Source organism: Mya arenaria, chromosome 5 (assembly GCF_026914265.1).
Source record: "Mya arenaria isolate MELC-2E11 chromosome 5, ASM2691426v1".
Taxonomy (NCBI): domain Eukaryota; kingdom Metazoa; phylum Mollusca; class Bivalvia; order Myida; family Myidae; genus Mya; species Mya arenaria.
The window spans coordinates 61,222,488-61,246,435 of NC_069126.1; the positions used below are offsets into that span (position 1 = coordinate 61,222,488).

The window sequence follows — 23,948 nt, forward strand, 5'->3', positions numbered from 1 at the left end:
AAGGAGAAAAAGAGTAAAGAAATACGCCCAGAATGCACAATTTCGGACTAGAAATTGTTAAAATTGTCTTAGGGGGTACCTCCAAACACCCCTGTCAACTCTTTAAACCGAATTTAAGTTGGTTCTGAGGGAGGGGTGCAATTCCCCTAGGTTACACCCCCTCTAACATCATATCCTGGATCCACCCCTGCTTATATAGGTATGACGGGCTTAACGATATTTCTTTTCTTCTAGCGGATAAACATTATTTTTCTATGAATGAATATGAATGAAAGATAATATTGAATGATATAGTGAAATTATGAACGCCTTTGTTCATGTACTTTGTATGAGCTTATATTTTCACAACATATAGGTCTGCATAGAAATTTTAATCAAATTACCTCACATATGCAACAATACAATATCATTTTATGAAAGCACGACGATAGAAATAGTTTTACGACATGTATCAACATTGTTTTAAACAAGAATAATATATTCGTCTAATATTCGTACATAAATATAATCATTGTTGGAAAAAACGTTATGAGGCTGAATTTCTCAGCGGTGTTTCACGGCAATCTACTTCAACTGTTTTAACTGGTTCAGATCTCCTCTCCTTTCTAAGCACAACAGCCTCCGCTGATTCACTAAGATTGTTTGCAGGCACAGCTATAGTAGCTGTAGTCCCGTCATCTGGCTTTTGTAAGTGTTGTGTATAAATATTATTGTCTGCATTTTCCTCAGCATTTCCCACAGACGATACCGAGTCTACGACCTTTTTCTTGTCATATTTTCCAGCTATGTTAACTTGTTCACTACTATTTGCACTTTTAACATCCTCAGGTCTATAAACAATATCATATGGATAGGTATACGTATCGATCTTACTAATTTCGTTAGTGTTACCAATCTTTACCATATCATTGGGGTGCGAATAACTTCGTTGCATTGTTACCGGTTCTTTAAGTAAACCACTGTCATTTTGGCCACACCCAGAACCCAAACCATTTTCGCCTGATCCTTCGGAAGCAACACATGTGCTATTATCCTTGTTCTCAATCAAAGGGTCAAGTTCAAGGTAAACGTTTTCCTTTTCTTGAATAACATCGTACATGTGATCATCCTGGCCCGTACTTCCGGCATGAAAAGTAGCGCTATATTCATTTCCGGTTAGAGTGCGCGTGCGCGGATCGTCACCTGTGTCTGATTTTAAGCAGCAAATACCAGAGCTTTTTCCGCGAAGTCTGAAAACAATACGAGTTATCAAGTGTAACATTTGTGTCAAAGCCTCCTGCAAAGATGCCGATCTAACTGGGTTGGTTGATTTGTTAGTTTATTGTGTTAACTACTGTGTAAACAGCGATACCGATTAATAATAGTCAGTAATTTACATTACCTCGAAGATGTAACACGATTCAATTTGGAACTCGATGATAATATATGAAAAGACGACAATGCTTTGTCTAGTAAGTACTTATTTACAAGTATTTAGTGACACCTAGATATGAACAACGACGAGATATTCGTTGAAAGTTCATATCTATTCAAGACCCCCACCCCCCAAAAAAACAAACTGAATATTGTACACAACCTCTGTGTATTGATCTTAATCTTATTGCCTAATTGTCTTATCAGATCTCCGATCTGAATATCCTGCTGTGCAGTTTTGCGGGTTTTATTATAAAAATGGACCCTAAATGACCCTGAGCCAATAAACAAATAAACAGGAAATTGGCCCCTACTGTGACATCAGTGCAATTAGCAGGAGATGCACGGCAGGGTATTGTCATGCCAAACACTCCTTAAACTAGGCATTTAGAGGCCGGGATTATGGAATGTCTGGTATGTTAATCCTCAGCTATGCACATCTTGTTTAATACCCTGGTGTCACCGCAGGGTGTCATATTTCCTGTGTATTTTGTATTGGCTAAAGGCCAATTTTGGCTGTGTCGAAGGAGAGAGAATCTCCTCGGGGATATTAATCTTTTCCGACACGGGTAACCATAGCAGTGGCCTTTACACAACCAGTGCAAAAACAGGAGTTTATATTTATTTTTCTATTTATATATTGTATTAAAAAGCTTATGGGGGAGAGTAAAAGATGGCTTTACCTAGGCCTTTAAGCGATCGTTTCTATTTAAGTCTTACCGTTTGATCCAGCAGATGATGATTGTGATGATAATTACAGCGACGACAACAGCTGAGCAAATGATCAGCGACAGGTGTAACAGCTCTGAAATACGATATATATGCCATAAGCACAAATGGTAAGACTTTGCAGCATTATACAGGCTACATGATGCATATATAAATTTACTTTTAATGATATGGATATTTACAAAAACAAGCAAATTGGATAACATAAAAGAAAGTTGAACTAGATAAGCAGTTGTTTTCCATTAAACTTTACGATTTGCGCATATGTTAGAAAACCTTATTCGCGAAAGGATATCTAGTTAGAAACGTTTAAAACCGTAAGAACGATCGGGTTTTTTTATCCTCGACCATCTTCTGTGATCTAAGATTAACATCGTCTGCTTGGCGCACTCATGAGAACGACCCGGTTCGATATCCGTTTAGGATGCATGTGAGTTGTTCAGACAAGTGTCATCCGGGGGTTTCCAACAGTATTAGAACACGTTCTTGCCTTACATCGTGCATACAAGCTAGAATTATGTTTAGAGAGCTGGTTTTACAATCGTTGTTAACTTCGTTTGAACCAAACAAAAAGGATCAGAGGCGGTCAGACAAATAAGCAAAAAGCAAACGTTAAACATAACTAAAACTAGACGGTTGTTGTTTGTCTTCTTCTATTATACGACCTTTGGAAGATATGGAGTTGATGGTGGATGTTGTGTCGATGACATGTGCATTCTACCCGAGTTTCATGATAACCTTTTAAGGCTTTAAGAGATATGGAACCGACTTGAAATCTATGGCTTTCACCTTTGACCTTAAAAATTTACATTGAGCTGGCGTGTTGGTTCGGCATGTCGTATAAAATTAATGTTGTTGACATTGTACCTACGTTTCAGGAACACCCTTAAACGATTTTAGGAGATGAATGGAGCTGACATGAAATTATGCCATGAACCATATACTTTGAACTGTGACCATGGCATTGAGTTTGCACGACTTTGATATATGTTCTGCAGGTCGGCCAGATGTAGTGAAAATTAGACATGAGTTGAATGAACACTCTTTAAGGGGTAAAAGAGATACAGAGCGGTCAAGATATATATAGCTCAAGCCTTCTGAACTTAAATTGTGACATTGACCTTGAGCTGGTACTCCTGCGTTCTGCACGTCGTTTCGACATGGTGAACATTTGACTCGAGTTTGCAGGAGTTTGAAAGATTCGAAGCGGACGCAAAATTCATGGCTCCAACCTTTGACCATAAACTTATAACCTTAAGACAGAGCACCCCTACAATATGGGTTCTGCACTCAATCTTGAAGTAGTGAATATTTGACCCAATGTACATAGAAGTGGGTGTAGGATGTAAAAAACCACAACATATGCAGCTCTATACTTTTGACCTTGAACTCTGACTCTAAATTTTATCCGGAGCGCTTCGTCGCTTGGTGGTGATCATTTTACCAGAGTTTCATTAACATCCTTCAGGTGTTTTTTTTAAATACAGATCGGACACACACGTATGGCAGACAAGTAGACAGACAATAACCGCACTTAAACTATATATCCAGCTGCATAGCATTGGGGAAAACAAACTACGTAAGATTAATTCTTGTGGGTGATTAGGAATGAAAATAAAGAAATAAAAGAAAAGGAAAGGTTATACTCACATAATGAAACCGTTTTGAAAATACATTTTATACTAGATTCAGTGAAGAGAAAGAATGATTTTAAAATAATTGTTTAAATTGTATGGCATAACTGGCAAGGGGAAAATTGTTACCAAACCAAAGCAGGATAAACCAAACCAAACAAAAAACAGTAGTCGCATGTGCACAAAGGTGTAACGGTCTGTAGACAGGGCATTCCGTGGAAAGGGGTCGAGGCCCCACATTACCCTCGTTATAGTTGTACTCCCTTTGCCTGGCCTTATCTGGGGTCGTTGTTAAATGGGGAGCAGTAGTACCTGGTTTGGTGTCCTTGGCCGGGCTCTGCGCTTCCGTCGACCTATAACATTGATAGTGATGAAGTAACCTTACTGCAATTTGAGGTTAGCTAACGATAGCATATTAGACAGGAATCATTTGCTGGTTCAACTAAATTATGTCACTTTTTCTGTAGTCCGTTCCGGCGATGTGTTATATTTTACACGCTTAAAGTGTGCATATGCAAAATATAAAAACAAAGATAGCTACTTTCAATCGTAACTGTGAGTTTGGTTTGTAGTCACCAAGTCGGTCAAGTGGGTTTCCTCCGGGTACTCCGGCTTCCCCAACAACACAAGACCACACTCTCGCAAAAAATCGTGCAACGAGAGTGATTAATATAAGTTGCATTTAATAGCTTGTTTAACAATCGTTGTAAAATTAAATAAGTTTAAACTAACCGTAACTGCATCATTCGGAACTCCTCGGCCATTTTTTCAAAAACAACCTCGGATGTATGCAGGTACATCTGTTGAAGTAGTCCGTATTTTTTTGAATAAAAGCATTAATTAAATGTAGTGTTTAAGAGTTGTATTCATTGCTCTCAGTTTAAATTGATTGACAGTGAAGTGTATTATTGCAAACATAATTACGATTCCCAAGAGTTAAGTCATAAATTTTAACTACTAAATAAGATTACTACGCGATCTATTTGCAGCGGACTTAAATGTACCACTTTTTAAGTATGTAAACCGTCCATATACATCCGAGGTTGTTTTTGAAAAAAATGGCCGAGGAGCTCCGAATGTAACTGCATATGCCATCTGTCTAGTGAGGTTATGTAGTTAGACCTTTACATGTACACCTTTAACCAGGGTTTGCTACTGGGCTTGTTTTTGTATATTCAATTATTTCAACGCTATTCTAGTATTTTGTTTTTGTATAAGTCATCTGGGGAATGGCTCTTTTTTTACTGTATAACGTTGATTCCCATAGATTAATCATTATGAGGGACTAAGGATTATAAGGTCTGATCGATAAACTAATAAAGGTACCATTCTCAACTTGAACGTCATTTTGTTAGTAAACTATTCCTTGTGTGAATTGACTTGGTAACAATAGTTTGCCGATCGTCGACGACTTGTTTTACGAATGGAAAAATTCTTTTTTTTGACTGATAGTTTGGCGAAAAATATGTCCCAATGTTTAATGTTTAACAAAAATATATATTTATTTAAGATTCTTTAGCTTGCTTTCAAATTCAAGTTGACGCTGCAATCTTATGAACGTATTTAGATAAAGTGGACTTTTGATATGTCCAATTTTGTAATCTCGGCGCAATAATTATTTCAACATGTCATATCAAAACGAAGATCTGACTATACCTGACTTCAATTTGCGGTACTCTATGTATGTAGACCTGCGGTCAACAACGTTAAAATCACACATGCAAAAATATTATCTAGCAATAACCATCTGGGTACGACACGCCGTGTAGCAAACAAAGGTGCCTAGGTCAGATGTAATAAATAATTTGTTTTGCCTTTCCCGACCGACTCACAAACATATCCCCTTCATTAGGATGGTAATTATTTGTCAGTATAAATAATCTGTTCTCGTCAATAAACAACAACAGACACCAAAACACGCATCCCCTCCCAGGCTTCAAAGTATGGGTCGGGTAAGGCCACACAAACTCACCTTTCCCTCCCACGCTTCAAAGTATGGGTCGTGTCAGGCCACATAAACTCACCTTTCCCTCCCACGCCTTAAAATATTGATCGGGTAAGGCCACACAAACACAAATTCCCGCCCACGCCTCAAAATATTGATCGGGTAAGGCCACACAAACACAACTTCCCGCCCAAGCCTCAAAATATGGGTCGGATAAGGCCACACAAACTCACATTCCCTCCCAGGTCTCAAAATGTGGGTCGGATAAGACCACACAAACTCACATTCCCTCCCACGCCTCAAAGTATTGGTCGAGTAAGGCCACACAAACTCACATTCCCTCCCACGCCTAAAAATGTGGACCGAGTAAGGCCACACAAGCGCACATAGCTACCCACGCCACAAAATGTGGATTGGGTAAGGCCACACAAACTCACATAGCTACCCACTTTCAAAATGTGGGTCGAATGAGGCTACACAAACGCACATAGCTACCTATGCCACAAATGTGGGCCAGGTAAGGTCACACAAACGCACAAGGCTAACAACGCCTCAAAATGTGGGTTGCATAAGGCCACACAAACGCACATAGCTACCCACGCCTCAAAATGCGGGTCGGATAAGGCCACACAACGCACAAAGCTACCCACGCCTCAAGATATGGGTCAGGTAGGGCCACACAACGCACATACCTACCTACGCCTCAAAATGTGGGTTAGATAGGGCCACACAAACTCAAAAAGCTACCCACGTTTCAAAATGTGGGTCGGATAAGGCCACACAATCGCACATAGCTACCTACGCCTCAAGATATGGGTCAGGTAGGGCCACAAAAACTCACATACCTACCTACGCCTCAAAATGTGGGTTAGATAGGGCCACACAAACTCAAAAAGCTACCCACGTTTCAAACTGTGGGTCGGATAAGGCCACACAATCGCACATAGCTACCTACGCCACAAATGTGGGTTAGGTCAGGTCACACAAACGCACAAATCCACCAACGCCTCAAAAGGTGGGTCGGATAAAACCACACAAACTCAAATAGCTACCCACGCCTCAAAATCTGGGTCGGATAAGGCCACACAAACGCACATAGCTACCCACGCCTCAAGATATGGGTCAGGTAGGGCCACACACACTCACCTACCTACCTACGCCTCAAAATGTGGGTAAGGTAGGGCCACACAAACTCACATAGCTACCCACTTTCAAAATGTGGGTCAAATAAGGCTACACAAACGCACATAGCTACCTACGCCACAAATGTGGGTCAGGTAAGGTCACACAAACGCACAAAGCTAACAACGCCTCAAAATGTGGGTCGGATAAGGCCACACAAACTCACATAGCAACCCGTGCCTCAGAATGTGGGTCGGATAAGGCCACACAACGCACATAGCTACCTACGCCTAAAAATGTGGGTCGAATAAGGCCACACTACTCACATAGCTATCTACGCCTCAAAATGTGGGTCACATAAGGCCACACAACGCACATAGCTACCTACGCCTCAAAATGTTGGTCGAATAAGGCCACACAAACGCATATAGCTACCCACGCCTCAAGATATGGGTCAGGTAGGGCCACACAAACTCACATACCTACCTAGGCCTTAAAATGTGGGTTAGGTAGGGCCACACAAACTCACATAGCTACCCATGTTTCAAAATGTAGGTCGGATAAGGCCACACAAACGCACATAATTACCTACGCCACAAATGTGGGTCAGGTAAGGTCACACAAACGCACAAAGCTACCAACGCCTCAAAATGTGGGTCGGATAAGGCCACACAAACTCACATACCTACTTACGCCTCAAAATGTGAATTAGATAGGGCCACACAAACTCAAATAGCTACCCACGTTTCAAAGTGTAAGTCGGATAAGGCCACACAATCGCACATAGCTACCTACGCCTCAAAATGTGGGTCGCATAAGGCCACACAACGCACATAGCTACCAACGCCTCAAGATATGGGTCGGATAAGGCCGCACAAACGCACATAGCTACCCACGCCTCAAGATATGGGTCAGGTAGGGCCACACAAACTCACATACCTACCTACGCCTCAAAATGTGGGTTAGGTTGGGCCACACAAACTCACATAGCTACCTACGTTTCAAAATGTGGGTCGGATAAGGCCACACAAACGCACATAGCTACCTACGCCACAAATGTGGGTCAGGTAAGGTCACACATACGCACAAAGCTACCAACGCCTCAAAATGTGGGTCGGATAAGGCCACACAAACTCACATAGCTACCCACGCCTCTGAATGTGGGTCGGATAAGGCTACACTAACTCACATAGCTACATACGCCTCAATATGTGGGTCAGGTAGGGCCATTCAAAACACATACCTACTCACGCCTTAAAATGTGGTTCGGGTTAAGCCACACAAACGCACATAGCTACCCACGCCTGAACATGTTGGAAGGGTAGGTTCACACAAACCCACATAGCTACCCACGCCTCAACATGTGGGAAAGGTAGGTTCACACATACGCACATAGCTGCCCACGCCTCAACATGTGGAAAGGGTAGGTTCACACATACGCACATAGCTACCCACGCCTCAACATGTGGGAAGGGTAGGTTCACACATACGCACATAGTTTCCCACGCCTCAACAAGTGGGTATGGTAAGGCCGCAGAAACACACACATCTACCCACGCCTCAAAGTATTGGTCAGGTTAGACCACTCAAGCTGTTTAATAACTATCGTCTTATGACTTGTTTGTTTGCAACTGCAAGTTTTTTTAAGAAAAAAATGACAAATCGAACAGCATCACTTAAACTCACATTAAGCATAAATACAATCGTACATCCATTTACTGTACAATGAAACGGGGCATGTTCAAACAAACTGCAATAGCAAACAAAATGGACCTATGTACCTTAGCTTGTTCAATGGCTCAGTGACTCCAATAATAACTGCGTATGAACATTTCAGAAGTACTTGGTCACATTTCAGGTATGTCTATCAGTACATGTAAACGTAAATGTGCTAAAGAAAACGCTAGAAGAACTGTCAAGAAATGCGGTCAATTGCCAATAAAGGAATATCACTTGGTACAATGACTTTTGCTCAAAGAAACAAGTGATGAATGCTTTTCAGGGAAAACTAAAATCAGGTGATATATGTGCATTCGGAACTCCTCGGCCATTTTTTTCAAAAACAACCTCGGATGTATTTGGACGGTTTACATACTCAAAAAGTGGTACGTTTAAGTCCGCTGCAAGTGGAACGCGTAGTAATCTTATTTAGCAGTTAAACTTTAGGACTTAACTCTTGGGAATCTTAATTATGTTTGCAATAAAACACTTCACTGGCAATCAATTTTAACTGAGATCAATAAATACAACTCTTAAACACTACATTTAATTAATGATATTATTAAAACAATTATGAACTACTTCAACTGATGTACCGGCATACATCCGAGGTTGTTTTCGATAAGATGGCCGAGGAGTTCCGAATGGATATATGTGTAATGGTTAGTGGATGTATTCTCCAAACAGTAGTTGTGGTCGCCTTACCCTACCCACATACGATTAACTACAACATGCACAGCTAGACTCGTAGCTGCCTATACGCGGCTGAATCCAAATGATTCTGACAACAACAAAATCAGCCATCTGCCGAGTAAAGGGTTTATTTGTTGATATATGATCCTAAAACCGTCCATTTTCCAGTCCTAAATAAAGCACCACAGAATGCCCTGAATGCACCATTGTTTTTAATAATTTCCGGGGGGATACCCCCGAACCCCAATCACAATTATGAATCCATATGATAAGAGGGCTAACTACGCTACTGGCAGCAGCGGGGAAACGTAATTGTGCCTTTGGGGTGATTGCTGGGAACGATAAGCAGGCTATATAGATATCATTTTGTATTAATATGCAATAAAAAAAAAAAATCAGATGATATGTGTCATGCACATAGTATGCAAACATTTGTTATTCCACATGATACGAATTAGAACGTGCACATCAGCGGAGAAACATATTGCCTTAGAGCGCAAATGCTTCGAGAGATAAATAAGCTATATGGGTTTAATATATTATTCACATGCAATCAAAAATAAAAAAAGTCTGCAAATGTGCCCTAAAGAATGTTTTATTAATCGTAAACATTATTTGAATGACATACCTTTCGACCTTTTCTTATTTAAATGACACTCAGTGGTATCTTTACACTGGCGTTTACTAAGTTTAAATAAATGAACATGGTAGGGAAAATGCATACCCTCCGTTAGCTGGCTTCGTGACTGGTTGACTACGTCCTTCCACTGAAAAATACATGATAAGGTTTATGCCAAAGATAAATATATTACATGTTTATAAATATTTATCAAGAATACCAGCATACTGAAAAACATCATCTAATGAAAAGTAGTAATGCTTATTAAATGTTTCATATACTTTATGGTCAGTTTGCATTATTTAGCGTTTATCCAGATTAATTTACCTGGTGTACATGTATACAACCGCCGTTCGTTGCACGTGAGGCTGGCCTTGACATTCCGTGACGTCACTGACAGACACCACTTCGGTTGTAGGCTTTTAAAACTGGACACGTCTAAAATTGAGAAGATGAGAAAAATAAACGTTTCCATTGAGAGTGATCTAGTGTTGTACTTGGCCACCAGAAACCCAAGTGGTCGTGAATTATCGCTATGGGGGAACCCGATTTATACCCGCTAGAATATGTATTCAAAACTACGCTTAAACAAATGTGTAGTATACAAAGACTAGTACTATTAGCTCAGAAGAGAAAGTGATTCATTTGAACAACGTATATCACGTTCGTAATGTTAAATATACAGTGGCGATTGACGAAGCTGAAATGAGTCAGCCATTCGAAGTTTCAAATGCTCATACAACTCTAACACTATAACGAGTTGCTGCGAGTTCAATACTCGCCTCTGGTCGTATATAATCTAAGATATATTGCCAGTCGAACTTCTATCCTTGTTTCTCGCGTATTGTTGACCCCTATTGCATTCTAAACTATATGTTCATAGCGTTATGAAATGAAGTGAACGTCAAGATATGATTTTAAAGCGTTCAAAGCTCAAAAACATAACATGAGAAGAAAGAAAATGCATAGTGTGGAAAGGACAGGGACTAGGCGGATAAAAATACCGCTATTATATGTAACTTACTTAAATAGGTATCAATATCAGTCCGGACGCGACTGAAGTCAACCCAGAGTTCATCATAGTCACCGTACAGCTTCCGGCGCTCAAGAATGTCCGCCCCTATTAGCTCGTGGTCGGTTATGTTCCGACACGCTTTCCGAGCACCTGCCGTTGACAGATAATCGGTCGGCTCCTTAAAGAAGAGCATGTCCAAGTCCTGTTCCCTCTTCTGGACTAAAACAGTTAAAATTTGATTTCGAAAACATCTCCAAGCAAAAATCACTTAACTAAAAAGACGCACCGTATCCGAGAAAAGGTTTATTGCGATTGAACATCGGTGCGATGAACCTGATGAAGAGTTTGTTGATGTGCAACAAGTAAAATGTGGATTCCAGTTTTATGAAATGACTGAGGAGAGTTTATTGACGTGGTGTGAGTGAAGAGAGGAGTTCGTTGACGTGATACGAGTGAAGAGAGAAGTTCATTGACGTGATATGAGTGAAGAGTGAAAAGAGGCGTTTATTGACGTGGTGTGAGTGAAGGGAAGAGTTCATTGACGTGATATGAGTGAAGGGAGGAGTTCATTGACGTGAAAAGAGTGCAAAGAGGCGTTCATTGGCGTGATTGATATGAGGGAAGAGAGGAGTTCATTGACGTGATATGAGGTAGAGAGGCGTTCATTGGCGTTATATGAAGGAAGAGAGGAGTTTATTGGCGTGATATAGGTGAGGAGAGGAGTTCATTGACGTGATATGAAGGAAGAGAGGAGTTCATTGGCGTGATATAGGTGAAAAGAGGAGTTCATTGACGTGATATGAGAGAAGGGAGGAGTTCATTGACGTGATATGAAGGAAGAGGAGTTCATTGGCGTGACATGAGTCAAGAGAGGAGTTCATTGGCGTGATATGGGTGAATAGAGGAGTTCATTGACGTGATATGATTGAAGAGAGGAGATCATTGACGTGATATGAGTGAAAAGAGGCGTTCATTGGCGTGATATGACTGAATAAAGGAGTTCATTGACGTGATATGATTAAAGAGAGGAGTTCATTGACGTAATATGATTAAAGAGAGGAGTTCATTGACGTGATATGAGTGAGGAAGGGAGTTCATTGACGTGATATGATTGAAGAGAGGATTTCATTGACGTGATATGAGTGAAGAGAGGAGTTCATTGACGTTATATGAGTGAATAGAGGAGTTCATTGGCGTTTTATGAGTGAATAAAATAGTTCAATGACGTAATATGATTGAAGAGGAGTTCATTGGCGTGATATGAGTGAATCGAGGAGTTCATTGACGTGATATGAGTGAAGAGAGTAGTTCATTGACGTGATATGAGTGAAAAGAGGAGTTCATTGACGTTATATGAGTGAATAGAGGAGTTCATTGGCGTTATATGAGTGAATAAAATAGTTCAATGACGTAATATGATTGAAGAGGAGTTCATTGGCGTGATAAGAGAGAAGAGAAGAGTTCATTGGCGTAATATGATTGAAGAGAGGAGTTCATTGGCGTGATATGAGTGAAGAGAGGAGTTCATTGACGTGATATGAGTGAAGAGAGGAGTTCATTGACGTGATATGAGTGAAGAGAGGAGTTCATTGACGTGATATGAGTGAGGAAGGGAGTTCATTGACGTGATATGAGTGAAGAGAGGAGTTCATTGGCGTGATATGAGTGAAGAGAGGAGTTCATTGATGTGATATGAGTGAAGAGAGGCGTTCATTGACGTGATATGAGTGAAGGGAAGAGTTCATTGACGTGATATGAGTGAATAGAGGAGTTCATCGGCGTGTTTTGAGTGAAGAGAGAAGAGAGGAGTTCATTTGGCGGGATATGAGTGAAGAGAGGCGTTCATTGACGTGGTGTTAGTGAAGGTAAGAGTTCATCGGGGTGATATGAGTGAAGAGAGGCGTTCATTGACGTGATATTAGTGAAGAGAGGCGTTCAATGACGTGGTGTGAGTGAAGGGAAGAGTTCATTGGCGTGATATGAGTGAAGAGAGGAGTTCATTGGCGTGATATGAGTGAAGAGAGGAGTTCATTGACGTGATATGAGTGAGGAAGGGAGTTCATTGACGTGATATGAGTGAAGAGAGGAGTTCATTGGCGTGATATGAGTGAAGAGAGGAGTTCATTGATGTGGTATGAGTGAAGAGAGGCGTTCATTGACGTGGTGTTAGTGAAGGTAAGAGTTCATCGGGGTGATATGAGTGAAGAGAGGCGTTCATTGACGTGATATTAGTGAAGAGAGGCGTTCAATGACGTGGTGTGAGTGAAGGGAAGAGTTCATTGGCGTGATATGAGTGAAGAGAGGCGTTCATTGACGTAATATAAGTGAAGAGAGGCGTCAATGACGTGGTGTGAGTGAAAGGAAGAGTTTATTGGCGTGATATGAGAGAAAAGAGGCGTTCATTGACGTGGTGTGAGTGAAGTGAACAGTTCATTGGCGTGATATGAGTAAAGAGAGGCATTCATTGACGTGATATAAGTGAAGAGAGGCGTTCATTGACGTGGTGTGAGTGAAGGGAAGAGTTTATTGGCGTGATATGAGTGGGGAGAGGCGTTCATTGACGTGGTGTGAGTGAATGGAAGAGTTCATTGGCGTAATATGAGTGAATAGAGAAGTTCATTGACGTGGTGTAAGTGAAGGGAATAGTTTATTGGCGTGATATGAGTGAAGAGAGGAGTTCATTGGCGTGATATGAGTAAAGAGAGGAGTTCATTGGCGTTATATGAGTGAAGAGAGGAGTTCATTGGCGTGATATGAGTGAAGAGAGGAGTTCATTGGAGTGATATGAGTGAAGAGATGAGTTCATTGACGTGATATGAGTGAAGAGAGGCGTTCATTGGCGTTATATGAGTGAAGAGTGAGGAGAGGAGTTCATTGACGTGATATGAGTGAAGAGATGAGTTCATTGACGTAATATGAGTGAAGAGAGGAGTTCATTGACGTTATATGAGTGAAGAGAAGAGTTCATTGGCGTTATATGAGTGAAGAGTGGAGTTCATTGGCGTTATATGAGTGAAGAGAGTAGTTCATTGGCGTGATGTGAGTGAAAAGAGGAGTTCATTGACGTGATATAAGTGAATAAAGGAGTTCATTGACGTGATATGAGTGAATAGAGGAGTTCATTGGCGTTATATGAGTGAAGAGTGGAGTTCATTGGCGTTATATGAGTGAAGAGAGGAGTTCATTGACGTGATATGAGTGAGGAAGGGAGTTCAATGGCGTGATATGAGTGAAGAAAAGAGTTCATTGACGTGATATGAGTGAAGAGAGGCGTTCATTGACGTGATATGAGTGAAGGGAAGAGTTCATTGAAGTGATATGAGTGAATAGAGGAGTTCATTGGCGTGTTTTGAGTGAAGAGAGGCGTTCATTGACGTGGTGTTAGTGAAGGGAAGAGTTTATTGGCGTGATATGAGAGAGGAGAGGCGTTCATTGACGTGGTGTGAGTGAAGGGAAGAGTTCATTGGCGTGATATGAGTGAATGGAGGCGTTCATTGACGTGATATGAGTGATAAGAGGCGTTCATTGGCGTTATATGAGTGAAGAGTGAGGAGAGGAGTTCATTGGCGTTATATGAGTGAATAGAGGAGTTCATTGGCGTGTTATGAGTGAAGAGAGAAGAGAGGAGTTCATTGACGTGATATGAGTGAGGAGAGGCGTTCATTGACATGATATGTATGAAGAGAGGAGTTCATTGGCGTCACATGAGTGAAGAAAAGAATTCATTGACGTGATATGAGTGAAGAGTGAAGTTCATTGACGTGATATGAGTGAAGGAAAGTGTATATTGACGTGATTTGAAGGAAGGGAGGAGTTCATTGACGTGATATGAGTGATGAGAGGAGTTCATCGACGTGATATGAGTGTAGAGAGGAGTTCATTGGCGTGATATGAGTGAAGGGAAGATTTCATTGACGTGATATGAGTGAAGGGAGGAGTTTATTGACGTGATATGATTGAAAGGAAAAGTTCATTGACGTGATATGAGGGAAGGGAGGAGTTCATTGACGTGATATGAGAGAAGAGTGAAGAGATGAGTTCGTTGACGTGATATGAGTGAAGAGTAAAGAGAGGCGTTCATTGACGTGGTGTGAGTGAAGAGTGAAGAGTGGAGTTCATTGACGTGATATGAGTGAAGAGAGAATAGACGAGTTCATTGACGTGATATGAGTGAAGAGTGAAGAGTGGAGTATATTGACGTGATATGAATGAAGGGAGGAGTTTATTGACGTGATATGAGTGAAAGGAAAAGTTCATTTACGTGATATGAGTGAAGGGAAGAGTTTATTGACGTGATATGAGTTAAAGGAGGAGTTCATTGACGTGATATGAGTTAAGAGTGAAGAGAGGAGTTCATTGACGTGATATGAGTGAAGAGTGAATAGAGGAGTTTATTGACGTGATATGAGTGAGGAGAGGAGTTCATTGACGTGATATGAGTGAAGGGAAGAGTTCATTGACGTGATATGAGTGAGGAGAGGAGTTCATTCACGTTATATGAGTGAATAGAGGAGTTCATTAGCGTGATATGAGTGAAGAGTGGAGTTCATTGACGTGATATAAGTGAATGGTAGAGTTCATTGACGTGATATGAGTGAGGAGAGGAGTTCATGGACGTGATATGAGTGAATGGAGTTGTTCATTGACGTGATATGAGGGAAGGGAGGAGTTAATTGACGTGATATGAGGGAGGAGAGGAGTTCATTGTCGCGATATGCGTGAAGAGAGGCGTTCATTGACGTGATATGAGTGAAAAGAGGAGTTCATTGACGTGATATGAGTGAAAAGAGGAGTTCATTGACGTGATATGAGTGAATGGAGGAGTTCAGTGGCGTTATATGAAGATTGACGTGATATTAGTATAATGGGGCGCTAATTAATGTAAATTAGTAAATATCAGCGTTCAGTGATGTGAAATTAGTAAAGCGATTTACACAAGAAGTATTAAACAAGCTCATTTGAAAATTGATATTCCCCTCAGAGGAACTGAACCAAACATTGTAAGACTCAAATTTGGGCAAAATTCCCAAAATAGTACTGTTTTATTTGTTCACTTAAATATAAGAGTTGCTATTGTTAGCTCAGAATTTCTTTGAAGTATTGATTGCTATTCACTTTATTAATTTAAATTCCGTTTGATATCACTTCAGAAGGACACATCCAATTATAATAATATCACCACTTAAAGGGCAAGAACTCTGATGGTACTGGTCCAATGTAGACGACACACGTAGTACATGCATGACGACATTAAGGTGGTACACACTTCATGGATTTTTTACTAGGTTTTGACAATAAATTATATAAATGGTTCCCAATGGGCCTCTTTCATTAATTAAATGGCAATAACTCGTGTGTTACTGACCAAATTAACACAAACCATACCCATGCACAATCACACTTATGTTATACATATTTCTTTGAAGTTTCAATTATTTCTGTACTTAAGCTACTAAGTAAGAGTCCCGGATCGGTATTTTTTAATCTTTTTTATGATTTAAAGGGCAATAAATCGTGTGATACTGGCCAGATAAAGACAAATCTTGTGCTTGCACTCACACACTTCAGTTATACCTACTACACATAAGTTTCAATCATTAAGCTTTTTTCATAAATTCTCCTTTGACGTACATCAAACGTTAACAAACATGGCGCATAACCACTTATGCTTTGCATCTTAAAGCTGCACTGTCACAGATTGAACGTTTTGACAACTTTTTTAAAATTTGTCTTGGAACGAGCAAATTTATGCGAAAAATCATGGAAACCAGTGATATAAGACTGCTGACAAAAAGTCAGATCGCAGCTTTTCATATTTAAGGTCGAAAATTGATAACGCTTTAAGCCATAAAACATAAATTTTGGAACGGAAATATGAAAATCTGCGATCTGATCTTTTGTCAGCAGCCTTATATCACTGGTTTGCAGATATTTACGCAAAAATTGACTCATTCCATGACAAAAAACAAAACGGTAAATCTGTGAGAGTGCAGCTTTAAACTCAGACTCAGAACGGTAGACCGTATCATATGGACCCATTTGTTGTATTATGTCGTTTATAGTGGGACGAGCAGTCTTCACTTACAGTCCTGGCAGATGTATCCTCTGTCCAGCTCACACTGACTGGTCATCAGCTTCTTACTGCCCACGTTCTTGTTGTTGACCAACACCGCGCACTGACCGACGTCATCTTTTCCCGGCTCTCTTAGGATAGACAGAGATCCGTCTGATGCTGGGAATGATATGAACATATGAACTAAATAACGACGTATAACCAAGTAGTGCACACACTTAGTTGGCTAGCACGAGGCATTGGCTAACATCGTTCTCCCCGGACTCTTAAAGAATGGAGAGCACATCATCTAACGCTGAAAATAATAAACACGTAGGTAATTAAAATTAGAGATGTTGCGAAATACGACGCATTCGTTTTACTGTGCGTGTAGACACACGTTCATGGAAAAGTTTGAAAGTCCTCGCGATTTTTTTCTTTAAACTTGTACTTGAAGTTTCGCTGTTTCCGACAGTGTATAAAGATGCATGTCCAGAACTCATAGAATATTGTACTATTTAAACGGTTTTGATTTTTTCTTACTTTTTTGTATACAATCGTAAGTTACATTTGAATCCAATCTGACATCGATAAGGCGCCACCTTAAAGTTCACGTGATCCATCAATAAGGACCATCGGACTAGTACGCAGAAGCAGACGAAATATTATACATAGAAAACAGCGCATTACACTACTGTTGATAAGTGCTATTTGTCGAGGGGCATGGTGGATAGCAACGGGCAACTGATAAGCCCTGTAATATCTGGACACTGATTGGTCAGCCGGGTTCGATCAGTTGGATTGACTGGCAGGCCGCGTGATGCTAGTTTGCCCTCGAAATCATAAGTCACACCGTTGAAATCTTGAACTTGGTCGAACTTAAAGAGAGCGCGGTCGCATATGTTAATCAAGAAGTAAACAATTTTTATCATGCTCCTAAACCTAGGTTACTTAAACAAAACGTTAATTGCAAGTTCAAATTTGTCATAAAATCATTGTTCGCATTGTGGAAATTTTATAATGCCGGGTCAAAATAAAATAAAATAAATCATCAAATTGTAAGTCACAATCTCGAGCATTTGAAATCAAACATCGCGAATTCGCTTTTCTTTACTCGTGTGTTTGTCATTGAATGTCGTTCTCGTAATCGTGTAGTTCAAAACCAAAACAGTAAGTGTAAATAGGTCAAGGTGAAGAGGATCGTTTTGTATATCAAAACTATGATATCTACGTACGTATAAGAATTCCAATAGGAGATAATATTACAATTACAATGACAAATGTGGTTCGACAACGGAAACGCCCTTAAATATATAGTGAACAAACGGTTCGCATTCTCGTACACCAGAGCAATGATGCTATGCGTACAATTAAGATCTATCATTGTCAAACCTCTTGGGCTGTTTCCAATAAACAACTTAGATTTAACCTCAAATAAAGAGTACAATGAATCTGAGAGTTTTGATTGGCCTGTAAAAGTAGTAAGCCAATGAAATGACTGGAATCACTCAGGCATGACATTAAGGATAATGATAAGAATCATATATGACGGTTGACTGATAGGTTATATATATCCAAGGTACTGCGTATATTCAGCGGGTTACCTCCCTTGATGGCGGTTAGCGTCCCTGTGAAAAGAGACCAGCATGCCGACGGAGACACCCGAGTCATGTGTTAAACCAATGTTTATAATTCACCGTCGGGGATACGTTTGATGGTACCCGACAGCGACGCTTAACTTTGGTTATCTAAGATAACTTCAGGATCTACATAATCCCTAAACTCACCAGTTGTGTACATATTCCAGAGTTTGCCGTCAGCGGCCCCGCAGTACCGGTTATCGTCGCCGGGACAGGAAGCGGAGCATTTCGTCGGCGAAACTCGCGGAACCACGGTGTTCTGTTGGAGACAGGCACACGTGTCTCCCTGTCGAAATATAAATAGTATCGAGCCAGATACAAAAATGTTGATGCTCAGAACATCGCTGATTGATCAATAAATTACAAATAAATCGACCAATCAGTCAATACACCGTATGGTCGATACTTCGGCGAAAAAAACAGTTTAACTTACTGTAAGAATGAAGGTGTTTGTCAGCAGGCTGCAGTGCTGAACACACAACTGTGGGGAGTTAGACGTCAGCCACACCTTGTGCAGAACTGCTGGATTGGTCTCCTCCGCGAGTACACAACCTGAATATAAAAAGGGTTTAGATATGTATATAACCTGTCCTGTGTGCTTGTTTGTTAGTCGGAAGACGAGTTAGGGGCTCGGAGGCCGAGTAAGGGGTCGGAAGCTAGTCGGAAACAGAGTGAGGGGGTCGGAAGCAAGTCTGTAGCCGAGGAAGGGGGTCGGAGTCGGGTCGGAAGCCAAGGAAGGTGGTCGGAGGCCGGTTGGAAGACGAGTTAGGGGTTCGGAAGCCGAGTAAGGGGGTCGGAAACTAGTCGGAAACAGAGTAAGGGGGTCGGAAGCAAGTCTGTAACCGAGGAAGGGGGTCGGAGTCGGGTCGGAAGCCGAGGAAGGGGGTCGGAAGCCAGTTGGATGGGGGTCGGATGCCTTTCGGAAGCCGAGTAAGAGGGTCGGAGGCCGAGTAAGGGAATCAAAGGCCGAGTAAAAGGATCGGAAGACGAGTAAGGGTTGGAAGCCAAGTAAGGGGGTCGGAAGCCGGTCGGAAGCCAGGGAAGGGGGTCGGATGCCGGTCGGAAGCCGAGTAAGAGGGTCGGAGGCCGAGTAAGGGAATCAAAGGCCGAGTAATAGGATCGGAAGCCGAGTAAGGGTTGGAAGCCAAGTAAGGGGGTCGGAAGCCGGTGTTAGGGGTCGGAAGCAAATGTAAGGGGGCGGAAAGCCGTTGTACTGGCGTCGGAAACCATTGTAAGGGGTCGGAAACCGAGTAAAGGGGTCTGAAGCCGGTGTAAGGGGGTCGGAAGCCGGTGTAAGGGGTCGGAAGCCGGTGTAAGGGTGTCGGTAGCCAGTCTAAAGCCGAGGAAGGGGGTCTTAAGCCGAGTAAGAGGATCGGAAGCCGAGTAAGGGGTCGAAAGCCGGTCGGAAGCTGAGTAAGGGGGCGACAGCCGGTCGGAAGCCGAGTAAGGGGTCGAAAGCCGGTCCGAAGCCGAGTAAGTGGTCGAAAGCTGGTCGGAAGCCGAGTAAGGGGGCGACAGCCGGTGTTGGGGAGGGGGGGCGGAACCCCGTCGGAAGCCGAGGAAGGGGTCGAAAGCCGGTCGGAAGCCGAGAAAGGGGGCGACAGCCTGGGTAAGGGGTTGGGGACGGAACCCCGTCGGAAGCCGAGGAAGGGGTCGGCAAACGAGTAAGGGGGTCGGAAGTCGAATTTAGCATAGTGCATAATCATCTATGCAGTGTAATACGGTCGTACACCACTCTGCCGACGTCACGTTAGCAGAATTATTGCGTGATGTTTAAATGACGTCATAAAACCAAAAAAGTGCGTCATTCTGTTTGATTTTAAACTAGTATTGTATATAATAAAAAAAAAAGTATTTCGCACTGCGTTGTGATCCAGAATGTCGTATTCGATTCCATGATTTTTTCCAGATTTTCTGACACAGTTCAACTAGAAAACAACTTTTTTTCAATTGATCTATATTTGCTGCCAATGACAAGCCATGTTCCTAATGCGTGTTGTTCTTTTGTAATGTGGAGTAGCATGTGATGTTTAATCTAGTATGTGGTGTCCGGTTATTGTTAAAATTTAAAATTGTCTAGCTTATCTTGTCTGGGATATATATAGAACATTTTGATGAGGACAAAATTGTTCAACTCGTGAGTATAAGCTGCTTTTTGTTAGTATTGTTTTTGTGATGTAAAGATGAAAATTAGTTTGTCTGGAAGAAAAAGCCGTTAGCTGAAAGGAAGACATATGTGGTCATAAAACTCAATGAAATCAAATTATAAGGGCAAAAACCATATAATTCTACATGCAATGGGTTTCTGTGAGCATACCAATGTTTGTGGTGTATTATTAGGGAGCAATATGCTTTAAAATTACATTGTCCACGAAACTGGCTGTTAATGGCCAAATAGCCACATGAGGGTTTTCTGAGAGAAGCTGCCTAGGAAATATAATTTTACAAGATAGCAGTATTAAGAAGGTTGTTATACGTTACGGGGTTAGTAGGTGACCCGATATAGGATATACGGGGCAAAGGAAACTATATCGGGTGAGAGCGAACCTACTAACCCCGTAACGTATATATCACGTCGTCAACCTCTTTACATGTTTCATTTTTTCATTTAAATATTTATCGGAATCGGAAAATTGACGCCATTTTGATACGATAAAAATTTAATGACCCAATATGGGAAAATATGGGGTCACCGCGTGACCAGTCCTGGACCAATGGCGTTGTGTCATTTATATTGGAGGCGTGATATGTGTATATATATGGGATATATACGGGACTTGTTCTAAGCACATGTAAAACTCTCTTTTATTGTTGGCTTTCCGATGGTTTATAGAGGTACATTAGTGACTTAAAAATATAATACTATTTATTTAACAGTGAAACTATCAGTTTGATATTTATACTGTTTTTAAATTTAAGCCCTTCTCATTTTAACTCTAACAAAAAGTGGATTCTTCTTTTGTTTTAGTGTAAGATCGAAAAATCGTTCATTTCGTGAACACTATAAGTAAGTGTGAAATATAGCTTTTGGTCCTCACTCGGTGAAATGTATTGCGATCTTATTTGAAACAAACAATCATCTTCTATGTACATGTGTTCGATTTGGTGTAGGCTGAATTGAACCATGTGAAAAAAGACAGACATATACTAGTAATACATGTATTTCAGTATGGAACTTAAACAATTTATCAAGGTGTTATCGTTGTTGAAATATGCAAATTATCATTTTCCTACCTACATAAGACTTCATATTTGTATAAATTCAAACAAGATATGTCAACCCTAACTACGAAAAGTTATTCAGTTTCAACATTTTTTTTCTACGTTTAGTAACAGTGACCACGAGAGAGGGGCATGGTACAAATTCATTCAAGGGCGACTCCCAGAAACTTACCATGAGACCAAATCCACGGTGAAAAGAAGCTTCCGAGCCAAAACGGCCCGAGTGTCAGGTTTCCCCCGCGGGAGAGGCGGGCCGCGAATTCATTGTTGTCAAGGGAGGCGTGGAAGTGGGCGGGGGAGGTGAGGGCGGCTCCAAGGGACTCACAAGCGGATTCTGCCTCCAACCACGTGTTTCCACAGTCGCTCACAAATACTCCTCCAACCAACTCTGTAGGAAAGAAGAGGGGAAAAAACTTTTAAAGGCGCACTGTATTGCAAAATATATGTTTTCGATTTGTTTTTACTTTATTTTAACGCTTTATCGTGTTAACTTATTTGATTTAAATGATCAAAACATGAAAATGCACATGTTTTGGATACAGATTAAACATATATGCGATAATTTGGCGCTTCTTTAACAGGGGAATATGAGGCTACGTAGCTATAAATTCAAAACAACATTTATAAATGTAAATATTTTCTATCTGTGCCTGAATCATATGTTTTTTTTTGTTTGTTTCACTATCATTGTATCAACCTATTTTGTGTGCCGTCTAGTAACTCGGGAAAGATAAAATATATCAAAGTGAATATCTGATGTTTTATATGACAAACCTTTTGAAGTGTGAATGTTGTGTGTTTATGTAGACATTAACTAACTGAAATATTGGTACTTAAAGTTGCACTCTCACAGATCGACCGTTCTGACTCATTTTATTTTTTTTGTCTCGGAATCAGCCATTTTTTGTGAAAATGTTTGGAAACCAGCGATGTAAGACTGCTGACAAAAGATCAGATCGCAGGTTTTCATATTGGCGTTCAAAAATTGTTTTTATAGTCTTATGACGAACAGCTCATTTTTCTTTAGCGTTAGTAACGCTTTTAGCCATAAAACAATACATTTCGAACTTAAATATGAAAAGTGCAATCTAATCTTTTGTCGGCAGTGTTATATCACTAGTTTCCAAACATAAATGAAAAAAAAAAGTTCATTCCAAGCCAAAAAAAAAGTGTTAATAAGGTCAATCTGTGAGAGTGCAAGTCCTTTAGGTTTAAATTTAGGAATATATTTTTCATAACAATTAGGGCATACGATATATGTGCCGACAATATTTCATTTTGTCAGAAGGCAATTGTAATAAAATCTTAAATAAATTACTTCAAACAGCAAAACAAGCATTTTGTTAAAATGTATATACGTCTGTTCGTTGCTGTTTAGTCAATATTTGAATCGAACAAATTAGAAAGAAACAAAACAATGTGTGATCGAGAAAGTCAATAATTCAATTGTTTACAGTTTAACTGTTGCACTTTGTAACTTCCTTAAATTTGGTCGGCGCACAAACAGCACGTACAAGATACAATGGAGGAAAATAATGGTATATATGATCATAATCTTTTGATTTCCAAGCCGTTCCCTTATTTTTCTGTCCAACGCATTTTACTTATGAAAAACCATTTACTGATGATTTAGTGATGGGGAAAATATCTCTTGAAAATGGTTTGCTGGTTATTATAACATTCCCTCGTCGAAAACTGCTCTGTGTGGATTTCGTTCAATAAGCGGATTTAGACGGGGGCGTACCCGACCCGCGCCCCCTCTAACTTGTTCAATTTGATTTTACGTCAATATCCGAGAAATAATACGAAAATATTGCACTTGAAATTACTATTTCAGATTTAAAAGAAGGAATGTTTCATTGGAAACCTTCCGAATGACTATTAAAACTATGTATTTTCGTATTGATCAGGAAGGGGCGTACGTTCCTTGTTGCGCTACCAAGGTGCGCCCCTTCTAAGGTCAAATCCTAAATCTGTCCCTGACGTTGAAGTTCTCAAGCTCTTTATATCGTCAACCGTTGTATTTTGATATCAACCGTTGTATTTTGATATCAACCGTTGTATTTTGATATCAACCGTTGTATTTTGATATCAACCGTTTTTTTTTTATATCAACCGTTGTATTTTGATATCAACCGTTGTATT

At 40.6% G+C, this 23,948-nt stretch overlaps 1 protein-coding gene across 2 annotated transcripts in view; it reads right to left on the reverse strand.

The window, feature by feature from the left end:
- Positions 1 to 356: 356 nt before the first annotated feature.
- Positions 357 to 23,948, reverse strand: part of LOC128234186 (uncharacterized) — a 29,888-nt gene continuing 6,296 nt past the window's right edge. Inside the window, exons 4-13 of one of the 2 annotated variants that reach the window (XM_052948250.1) lie at positions 21,976 to 22,191; positions 19,015 to 19,133; positions 18,729 to 18,867; positions 16,975 to 17,121; positions 10,899 to 11,108; positions 10,202 to 10,312; positions 9,980 to 10,022; positions 4,089 to 4,129; positions 2,134 to 2,218; positions 357 to 1,229 (exon numbers count right to left, since the gene is read on the reverse strand). In XM_052948250.1, coding sequence (XP_052804210.1) covers positions 527 to 1,229; positions 2,134 to 2,218; positions 4,089 to 4,129; positions 9,980 to 10,022; positions 10,202 to 10,312; positions 10,899 to 11,108; positions 16,975 to 17,121; positions 18,729 to 18,867; positions 19,015 to 19,133; positions 21,976 to 22,191 — 1,814 coding nt within the window. In that variant the 3' untranslated portion in view covers positions 357 to 526. Of the gene's footprint in view, positions 1,230 to 2,133; positions 2,219 to 4,019; positions 4,130 to 9,979; positions 10,023 to 10,201; positions 10,313 to 10,898; positions 11,109 to 16,974; positions 17,122 to 18,728; positions 18,868 to 19,014; positions 19,134 to 21,975; positions 22,192 to 23,948 lie in introns of both variants that reach the window. The other variant, XM_052948249.1, reaches the window with a different exon arrangement.